The 11447-nt window shown below is 29.1% G+C and overlaps 1 protein-coding gene across 1 annotated transcript; it reads right to left on the minus strand.

Annotated features, from left to right (window-relative positions):
• Window positions 1-6029: 6029 nt before the first annotated feature.
• LOC112323415 (uncharacterized) lies at window positions 6030-7189 on the minus strand. The gene is made up of 3 exons (XM_024581571.2): window positions 6887-7189; window positions 6530-6801; window positions 6030-6332 (listed from the first exon to the last, which is right to left on the minus strand). Exons 1-3 carry the CDS (start codon window positions 6947-6949, stop codon window positions 6314-6316), a joined length of 354 nt encoding a protein of 117 aa, XP_024437339.2. The 5' UTR covers window positions 6950-7189; the 3' UTR covers window positions 6030-6313.
• Between the last annotated feature and the right edge of the window lie 4258 nt (window positions 7190-11447).

Below are 11447 nucleotides of genomic sequence, written 5' to 3' on the forward strand. Positions count from 1 at the left end.
CGAGGGTGTTTGGTTGCGTGGAAGCAACCAGAGCAACTCACTCATTTGATAATACTCCAAAAGCAGATTTTTACTGGTGGGACCTCCTGTTAATTGTGGCACGGCCACAGGATTGCAAGAAGCAGCAATTTGCTGCTTCTTGAGTTGGAAAACTCATGCTCCACTGTTCCGGCCGGACCGGTCCGGTTCAACGCTAAAAATGTATTGAATCAGGTCCGATCTAACAAAATAAAAAAAATATTTTTTATTTTTAATTGTGTTTTATTTGAAAAATTAGTGTTAAACATTATTCAATGACACTATAAATTAGACGGAGATCGCTTAATGACGTAATATTTGCAGAATTTGATCGCAATCCTAATTTTATTCCTGATTATATTTTACCTATGTTGTTGCGCTCTTAAAAAATTTAATGGAACAATAAAAAATATTTTATATAAAGTATTATTTATTTCATGATATAATAGTAATAGTTAAATCTATAATATTTAAATTAAAAATCATCAATATTAATATATATTTTTAAAAATTATTTTACAACCTCAATTTCAAAAGCATTCTTAACCAAATACATTAAACAACTTTTTATTCAGCCTCAATTTCAATCATAGTTTTAACCAAACATCTATTTTTTTAAACCAACTTCAACTAAAAGTATATTTTATAAAATAATTTTTTTAAAATCACAATCACAACCACTACCACAATACCAATCAAGTTAATAGACACGATCTGGAACGCGGGAGGCAATTGCGGTCGATTTTCCATAGACGCGATCTGGAACGCGGGAGGCAATTGCGGTCGATTTTCCAATTTCCTTCCTTGGACCGATTTAACGTGTGCGTGTGCGTAGGGTTATTGAAAGGTTCTCTCAGCCATCAATGTATTTTGAAAATTTAAAAAGCCTTCAGTCTTACGACGTAGCAGTAGCAGACTAGCGGCAATAAGCACGTCAGGACAGCAATAAGCACAGATATAAAATTAACTAAATTCGGATTGAAACACTAAAAATTCTAAAATTTTATTTTATTTATGAAATCACAATCCAATCAAGTATGCCTAATATGTTTTTACTGGAACCGACTAGACTAAAAAACAAAATTAGAATAAATAATAATTCTAAAAATAACTAGAAAAAATAATAAAATTGATCAAAACAACAATTTTTAGGCCTAATCTTGGAAAATCTAATTGTCCCATGAGCAATATAGTAACCTTTCATTAAAAAAATGGCCTGTAAAAATTTAAATATGATTTAATAATATATTTTATTATTATTATTATTATTATTTTAAATCACTATCTTGACTTCCTGGTTTATAAAAATATTTGCTAGCACGCCATAATTTCTGCAATTTTGTCTACATTGTGGTGTCCTTTTTCTTTTTAAAATGTTTATTTATTTATATGTATTAGTGTTGAAACAAAATTAAAGATAGCCGCATTTCACATCAATCACAACAAACAAGTTAATTTTATAACCACGATGAAGTTGAAAGAATAGCCTCAACAGATATCAAGAAACTAATACAATTGAACACACTGCATATTTGGAGGAGTAAATGGTTTGGAAAACCCTTATAGACGCCTCTTGTTATATTATTGACGCCTCGAAATCGCACGCGTTCGTGCGTTGCATTGCACGAGCAGCTCTCAATTTTTATTTTATTTTTTTTTAAAAAAACTTTTCGATGAATCCAACAGCTTTCTTGATACCATGAATAACAAAAACGAGAGAAAATTAAGAATAACAAAAATACCATGAATAATGGTTCGTACCTATTATAATATTTTTTTTCTTCCTGCATATCCAAGATATATAGTCTCTGTATTATATAGAATCCAACCAAATCATAATTAAAAAGTGGCAATCCTCTCCAATTTATTAGTTTTGTAAGTTTCAACAACATATAAAACACCTATTCCTATTTTCCTCTCATATTGTAGCGATTGATAATGTGTTTGAAAAACATTTTAAAAAAAAATTATTTTTTTATTTTAAATTAATATGTTTTTGATGTTTTTAAATCATTTTTATGTGTTAATTTTAAAAATAATTTTTTAAAAATTAAAAAAATATTATTAATATATTTTTCTTAATATTTTAAAAAAAATCAGAACTACAACCAAACTTCCGGCCATACAGAGATAGAGATGGGGACATCATTCTCGGTAATTCGAATGGCAAAGTAGGGGTGTGCCATTGGAAATAAAAATCATTTTAAAAAGTATCTTTATTAAATTATTTCAAAGCGTTCGGCGGCATGTTTGGTGCGTTTCCAAGCTGCTTTCGTGCTAGTTGGCATATTATAACATCATGCGATGTCGCTCGACGACAAGACGTAAACGAAAGAAATCGCGCGACCATCGTGGAGGACGCCCGAATTGTCTTCTCCAACGACCTTCCAACGAATATAAAAAAAACAAGACGTATATTTTTTAGGTAGGGTGGGTGTCCAGCACAATTCCACAATGAATCTTTCGACGAGGATTGTTGATAAACAGAAGCAAGCATCTTTTTATAGGTTTTACTTTTGATGGTTTTCCTTTAAAAAAGCCTTAAATGCTAGTAACTAGTTTATTTAGTGATGGGGCAGATCTATCCCTTTATATAGTCTACAAACCCACGAACCTTTCGACGAATATATATATATATATATATATATATATATATATATATATATAAAGATCGCTGAAAACAAGATTATGGCCCGCGTATATGTCTATAAAAAATATTTGGTATTGCCATTTGGAAAGCGGATTTAAAAAATTTTGATTTTTTTTTTAAATTAATATGTTTTGATATTTTTATATTATTTTGAAACTGGTAATTTTTTAAAAATAAAAAAAATATTATTTTAATATATTTTAAAATAAAAGATATTTTAAAAAATAATAATTATTATATTTTCAAACACCCTAATGTGATAGGTATCTAATCAGCTTTTTATACTTCAAATGATGCTTCTTTTATAGTGATGGGTATCTATCCATATTTCAATTGTGAAATCAACATTGGACACAACACATAGTGGCGACCGCAATTATTCATGGTGTGTTTGTACTCGAGGAAGCTTCTTGATTGTATTTTAACGAAAATAAATTTTTAAAAAATATTTTTAATTATAATTAGTTAAATTTAGATATGTTTTTGATAAAAATTATTGTTAAATTTTATATATAATAAAAAAACATGTGAAAAATATGGATAAAACCTTCTGGTTTTTTTACAAACAAAAAATTCAGCAAGGATTTTTTGATAACTTTAAATAAATATATCAGGAATATTTACGAAACTCAATTAAAAAAAATATGTAAAAATTGATGTATAATAACTATGTTTTAAAATTAATTTTTTAATAAATTTCGCAATATATAACTCAATTTATAAAAAAACCAAACATATAATTAAATATAATTCACCGGCAACATGAAAACTATTGATAACAAACACAGTCTCAATGAATTATCGCGCGAGGCGCGAGCCCTAGAAATGTGTGGATCCTTGCACTGATTGGCTGCCCTTTGGATCCTCGAAGCATTATTTTTGTGATAGATAGATACCTCTCCCTCGCGGGTCTAGTCCTGCTCAGCTACCCGTTATGTGCATATCATAAAGTATGACAACAACGTTCGACAGCATCACATTATTGTTTTTGTACTATATGGGAGTGTGTTTTTAACTATTTTCCCGAACAAATTCTGTACATGAGAGATGAACTTCTACAAAAAGGAAGAATATTAGAGGAAATCAATATGAAGGTGAACATTAACAATCAAGGCCCGAATCAAGCATGGAAATGAGTTTTCGCATCTCTTTCTGGACACCATCAAACCCCCACAATTTCGAATCTTATCGTCAATAACTCAAGTGACTCTAGCCTCTCGATCGTAGCATCCCAACCTATATATATATATATATATATATATATATATATATATATATATATATATATATATAAAGGATGATCTTACATGGAAAAAACTACAAAAGTTTAATGAGTAGGTTAATTTTAAGGTCTATCTATCAAGATTATATTTTTTTCATGAGTAGGTTTCATGAGTAGGATGATCTTCATCTATCTATCAAAATTATTTCCATATACTTTGTCAATAAATTATATTTTTTTATACTGGCCTTTTATATAGAATAATCCACAAAATTAACTCTCTAACACACGAAAACTAGGTTTTTCTTCTATTTTGTATAAATGGATAAGGGGAGATCATATGATGAGTTAATAATAATTTTATAAATAGACAGAAAATAACTAGCTCTGAAGTTAAATATAATTGCAACAAGGCCCCAATTTCTATTCGTAATATTTCTAGTCAATAAATTGTTTATGCTTATCATCCCGGATAATCTTATAATATAATATTAACATGGTATTAAATTTCAAGAAGAATTTATGGATGACAACGACACATCAGTGGGGTTTTTCAAGGAGCCAGGGAGCGAAAGGGGCAAATGTGCAATCCGATACAATGGTATACGGATATAAAAAAGGATGGTTGTTTATCCGGAAAAGAAAAAAAAATATTATTAAAAAAAATATCAAAAAAGTTTTGTTTTAAATTCATCCCGTTTCTTAGGAGCGGGGTTAGGTCATGACTCACGATCTGCTAGCGACTTGTGGGACAATTTCCACAATTGACGTGTCATCAGTGGTGACGTCTTTCAGCCGTTTATTCATTGACTGACCGTTAGATGTAGAAGATAACCACAAAAAAAAAAGGTATTATTCCAAGCTGTCGATAATCGGACTTTAAGCAGGACAACCAGAGCGCGAATCTCCGTTAATTAAGTACGAATGGTCGAGATACGTGCTCTGCCAAATTCTTTACACGGAATGAAATTATTTACACGGAATGAGAAAACTTGTTCAGGATTTTTTAAAAAATTTATTTTTTATTTTTAGATAGTTATATTAAAAATAAAATTTAAAAATAATTAAAAAATATTTTAATACATTTTCAAACAAAAAATACTTTTAAAAAACAACTTCTATTACTATTCTAATATAAAAATTCTCATCTTTTTTTAAGAATTATAAAAGATCTCATCTAATTAATATTAACTTTGTTCATCGATAAATATAAAATTTTAATAAACGAAGAGAAACAATCTAAAGAATATATGGATCAAACTATTTTTTTTTTTACTTTGTGCATTATTTTTTTTTAAAACCTCACCCTAAATGCATGAAACGTGTCATGCATCGGACCTCGTCATCATTATTTTTTCTTTTTCTTTTTCTTTTTCATTTTCATTTTAACATTTCATGTTATCATCTTTTTTAAAGAAAAACCTCATTCTTAATAAATGAAACACATCATATGTGGGATCCCATGGCGGTAAAATTGAGAAGAGTTTCTATTTTAATTATTATAATAAAGTAAGAATAAAATAATATGTACATAGCATGCAATTAATAAAACATGGTGGTATGAAATATTAATCGACCAAAGACCACTATCTCCTAGGTCTAATCCTCCGTAAAAAGAAAGAATTCTTGAATATTTTGAGAAATCCAAAGTGAAAAATGGGATTGCTTTCTCATAAAACTAGGGACTACATCACATTTTTTATTATATATATATAATTAGCTACTAGTTGGTATTATCACTATTTTGAATTTTTATTTTGAGGAACGTAGTTTTACTCTCTTTTTTTTAATTGCATGTTAGGTTATTTGTTTTCTTTTTATGTATTTTATTATCTTTAAATTATTATAACAATTAAAAAAACTCTTCACAGTTTTACTGTGATAGGATCCCACATATGATGTGTCGTGCATTAAGGATGGCGTTCTTTAAAATAATAACATGAAAAATTAAATAATAATAATAATAATAATAATAATTTTGTTCTTGTATCTTTTTATGTTATTTTGATTGGAGCCTCGTATTTTTTTTTATTGACTAAATCCTTTTAAATTATGTCAAGTTAGCTCACAAACTAACAAATATTATAATAGAAGAGCGGTGACAAAACAAAATGAAAAGCAGAAGTATTTAAGCAATACTAGAAAAAAACATACAAGGTTTTAATTAAAGAATTTAAAAGCACAATGACCAAATAATAGGCAAAACCCCATACGTAAATACATAAACACAGGCTACAGCATACATATAATTATACCGATTGCTTTATTACAAGGTCGATAATCAAAGGATAACTACAAATAAGTTGAAAATAAACTCCCTAAAAATCTTATATCAAGTCGTTCGAATAAAACTAGACCGCTTCTTCCGTCGCGATTGGGCATGCAGCCTCCGTTTGTTCGTTTTCCTTTAACAGGTGCTGCTGTTATTTCATAATTGATCCACTGTCAACAAATGGAAAGGGAACACAGACTAATATTAGACATAATATAATATTACAGACACCCTTAACTTCTGCGTGTGCATGTATAATTTGAAGTTCTTGAAAGAAATATGGATGGCATATGATGGTTTCACGTTTTAGTGGTTTACTTGTAAAATGGAATAAACGAACTATACAGGAGAAGGAATTTAGACCAACCGGAGAGAGCCAGTCGGATCGGAAACTTTCGCAAAGCCATCCTGTTGTCGTGCCTTCAAGATATCAAGCATGATATTGAGACGAAGTTGCACGTTGTCGCTCGCATGAGATATAACTTCAGTCTCTTTTTTGAGTTGCTCACATTCTGAATCTATCTCTTCAAACCTTTCTCTCATTTCCTTTTGCCCTTGTTTGATCTCTTCATGTTGCTTGCTTATCTCTGCCATCTCTGCTTGCAGCTTGTTTATTCTTCTGTTGATTCTAGTACTATTCTGCCAACATATATAATCAATAACACAACGTAAGAAAATCTATGTTAGCTACGAAGGATTACGAAAACAAAAACTTGATACGTACCTCAGGATTTTCATGAGAATGCATCGTTCTAAATGACTTCTGGTGATATTTGGTTGATCCCATTATTTTTCCTACAGTGATCTTCCTAATCTCTGCACAAACACGACACCCAATCTAAATCATGCAACAAGAGACCTTTGAAGTTAATTCTCTATATTATGAGGACTTGGGTGATCAGAGCACTCCCTCCTCCAATTCCATTTATACATAAAGAGAACACGCGTGATCTCTGTATTTGTTGCGTGACGATTGTTTGATATACAATCGAATTAAGGTCCCATGCTGTAACAGCATGTTTTGCAGCCATTCGACCGATCGTTGAGTTTTGGTGTCGCGCGACTTCGCACGATTCCTTAAATTTATTTGTTTGGTTTTTTTTTTTTTTTTTCTCCTACTCCTTTACATTTGTTATTTGTTGGAGGAGGTTAGGGGAGTATGGTTGCAGTTGGTCTTTAAAATATTTTTTAAAGTATTTAAAGTATTTTTTACTTGTAAATATATTAAAATAATAATTTTTTATTTTTTAAAAATTATTTTTAACATCAACATATTAAAATGATAGAAAAAACTAAAAAAATATTAATTTAAAATAAATAAATAAAATTTAATTTTTTTTAAAAATTATTTTTAAAACACAAAAATAAATAACGGCTGGGCTAGATGAGAAAGATTACATATTGTCGACTTGTTAAACCCAACTAATTTTCAACGGGCTGTGCCTCGCCTTTCTCGAACGCATCCTTTAAAGCGAGGAAAAACTTGACCAATTGAATGCTTACACGCAAAAGAAAAGAAAAGGAAAAAAACATGGCAGGGATTAATTATAATAAGAATCTCTAAAATGAGCGGGTGGGTGCATTACACGGTAAAATATTCATTTTACTATTCTAAATAAAACTAAATAACTAGTTGAGTGCGGTTGACTCACTTCCTAACACAAAAGGATTAATATAGAAAAATAAAAACATTATAAAAAAAAACTTTTAAAAGTGGTGAATTCATTGTTTATCACTTAACAGAACACGGTAGATTACCAGTGTTTTATGATTTTTTTATTATTTAATATTGTTTTTGGTTATTGATTTTTTTTACGCAGAAAATTGAGTTTAATAATTTATTTTAATTTATTTTTAGAAGATTATCATAATTTTTAAAAATATATATTTTTTATTAATGCTCAATTTTAAATATAAAAAATGATTTTATAGCTTAAAAAATATTAAAAATGTAAGGATTTAATTTGACAATAAGGCTAAAACCGGAGGATATTTGTTCTGTTATGGTTCATCACGTGCTTTTTTAGGATTTTTTTGCCTTCAAAATTCTTTCACTTTCTTTTTTGATCTTTTTGTTTAAAATTTTTATATTTTGATCAAATACTTTATTTTTTTATATTTATATTTCAATCCTTGTATTTAAGAGATGAAATAGAAAGTCATTGAAAAATTAAATCTTGTCAGAAAAAAAAAATTCCCTCCAAAATTTATCAAAATTACAAACAGAAATTATGTAAAACTTGAAAAATTCAAATGATTGAAAATTTTGTTCCAACATTGATTGAACGGTTAAATTTCACTGATAATAATTTAGAACAATATTTTCCGAGGAATATGTTTTCCTAGAAAATAAGTTATTTTTTAATGCTTGATTATTTTAATTGAAAATAATTTATTGGCGTTTGGTATGCATGAGAAAACAAAATAAATGTGCTAAATGAGAAAACATGTTTTTGTCGACGCCTGGAGCCAAAAACTTTTTGCTAGAAATTGATTTTAGTGGGGCCATCTATTTCTCGACAATTTCAGTGTTTCATGCAAGAAATAAATATACAAGTCATAACCTAATTTTAGCCTTTTAACTTTTAATTTAATTTTTACAGGATTTAAAATGAAAAATTAAAATATTAGAAATTTATTTCGATGAAAAATGTGATTTGTCAAACTTCTGTGAAAATTAAGGACTACAATATGCTTTTGTCATTCTATCTTTATCTTCAAGATAATCCCTATCTTCAAGATAATCTTTATCTTCGAGATAATCCTTGTTTTAAGATAATGATAGTTATCCGATTTCAAATATTCGGATAACTTTTTATTACATATAAATGCCTGCAACGCAGCTGATCGATATAAATCACAAACAAAATTTTCCTGTGAAAAGATTAAAACAGAGTAACAATTAATTCATCTTTTATTAAACAAAACAAGATAACAGCATATCAATAACTTAAATTTAAAATATATGTTTATTTTATTTTGAGATGTTTATTAAGAATTCGATGAGGTTTTTTTTATAATTTTATAATTTTTGCTTTTTTTTTCAGATCGACTAGTTCTAATGATTATTTTTTGAATTCTTGATAGTGATTTTTTTTCTAATTAATTATATATATATATATATATATATATATATATATATATATATATATTATTTGTTTGTTTTGATTATGCTTGGATTTTTTTATGTTTTGTTTTTAGCAAAACCACCAAAATTATCAATTTTTTCTCACGATATATGTTTTGATTTTAGGTTGAACCATAACCAAAATAAGAAGAATTTATTCTTTTTTTTTTAAAAAAAGGAAAAATATTTATCCAATAGTTGACAAGTTGATTTGGTTTATTTTGATTTTTCATGTTTCGACAGTAATTACTGAACGCGCTTTCTCAGCGATGAAGATTGTTAAAACAAGATTTCGCAATCGGATGGACGATGATTTTCTTGCAAATTATTTGATTGTCTATATAGTAAAAGAAATTATTAAAAGATTCACAATTGATATGATAAACGATGATTTCTATTCTATGAAAGAACGACGAATACAATTAAAATAAATATGTAAGAATCATTCTTTATTATTTTAACTATTCCAGTGTAGTGGTTAATGCGTATGTGTAATATTATGCAATTACCAAAAGATATAACGGAAGAGAATAACATGGGACTGCATAAAGAATAAAGCTAAACAGGAGAATGGCTTGAAAATTCTTGCCTAGCATCTTCATCGCTAAAACCCTCCAAAGCTCAACTACCTAAGAGAACCAGTATTATTTGTCTAATCACCTAGCACATTTATATACTAGCCAAGAGATAAGAACATTTGTTGATTTAAAACCAGATGGGATTCTAATCTGGATATACGACAGTTTTGAGCTCGTCCTCAGCCTATAAAAGATATATAGGCATCCACCAACCAATCAGAAAGCATTAAAGGCACACGGTTCCATGATTACATGTAGCTGCAAAGGTATATGGCAGCCTGCAAAACACATCAGTTTCTTATTGGGATAATTTTATCCACTCTTTCCATCGTACGAGTAAATAAGATGGAAAAACAAGAGAAATCCTCTTGTAATTAGATTTTGTGAGGATTTTGGATAGGAATTAGGTAACCAACTAATTTGAAATTCGAAGCTTAGTTAGGTGGAATTAAGTTCGTTTTACAAGTAGTAATAAATTGATTTTTATTTGTTTATTCACTGACGCTAGAGTCAGGAATAAAAAAAAAAATGATGATTTAAATTTATTCATTTTGATACCTACGTAATATTTACCAACGCCAGAGTTGGAAATATCCGTAGTTGAATATTCACATGTCGCCAGAGTCAGGAATATTACACGCAAACAATCATAGTATAAACCAACAAAAAAAGTTAGCAATCAATGACAAAGATCAGCAATGCAGCCTGCCTTAGGCAGAACGTTTAAGGGGTGATAATATCTTCCCTTTTACGTAACCAGTCTCGTACCATAGAATCTCTGTTGACCAGTTAGGGTTCCTAGTGACCATAATACTAGGTGGCGACTCCTTAAACAAGAATATTCCCCATTAGAGAATAGGATGCCAGAAATTCATTTTCCCTAAAAATACTAATTTTTAAGGCCGCCGCGATGTCGGGTGCGACAATATCGAGAGTGATTTTTATTTAAAAAAAAAAAAAAACAATTGAAAGTGCAGTTCTGATCATCACATTATTAAGTGGCTGCTGTTCTAACCATGCCTTCTAAGTATATTTGAGTTTCTAAGAGACAAACTCAAGACTCTTAAGCAAGAGTCATTCACTTGGAGGGACTATTAGAGCAATGACCGGTTAATAGTTAAAGTAAAGTAAGGGTCTGTTTGGGATTGTGGTATAGGTTGTAGTTCAAAGTGTTTTTCGTATAGAAATGCATTAAAATATATTTTTTTATTTTTTAAAAATCATTTTTTAGATCAGCACATCAAAACGCTCTGAAAACATAAAAAATAATTTTTAGCCAAAATTTTTTTTTTTGAGGGAACGCCGTTTCAACCGCGTTCCCAAACGGTTTCTAAATATTGAATTTGTATGTGTATTTTTTATAGGATATTTAAGACTATTGTAAACTAAGTAACCAACGTTCGTTTCCAAAAGAATAAGCCACAAATCTAGTTGTGATGTCGAGTATATCTTTATTGAAAACCCAAGATACTTAGAAATAAAAATGATGTGTTAAATAATTGATTAATCTCTTAATTCAAGCAATCTGATCAATTCTTTCTAGTCAAGATATCTGGTGGTTTGATATGAAAAGCCCACGT

The sequence above is a fragment of the Populus trichocarpa genome, chromosome 1 (genome assembly GCF_000002775.5).
Source record: "Populus trichocarpa isolate Nisqually-1 chromosome 1, P.trichocarpa_v4.1, whole genome shotgun sequence".
NCBI classification, from domain to species: Eukaryota; Viridiplantae; Streptophyta; class Magnoliopsida; order Malpighiales; family Salicaceae; genus Populus; species Populus trichocarpa.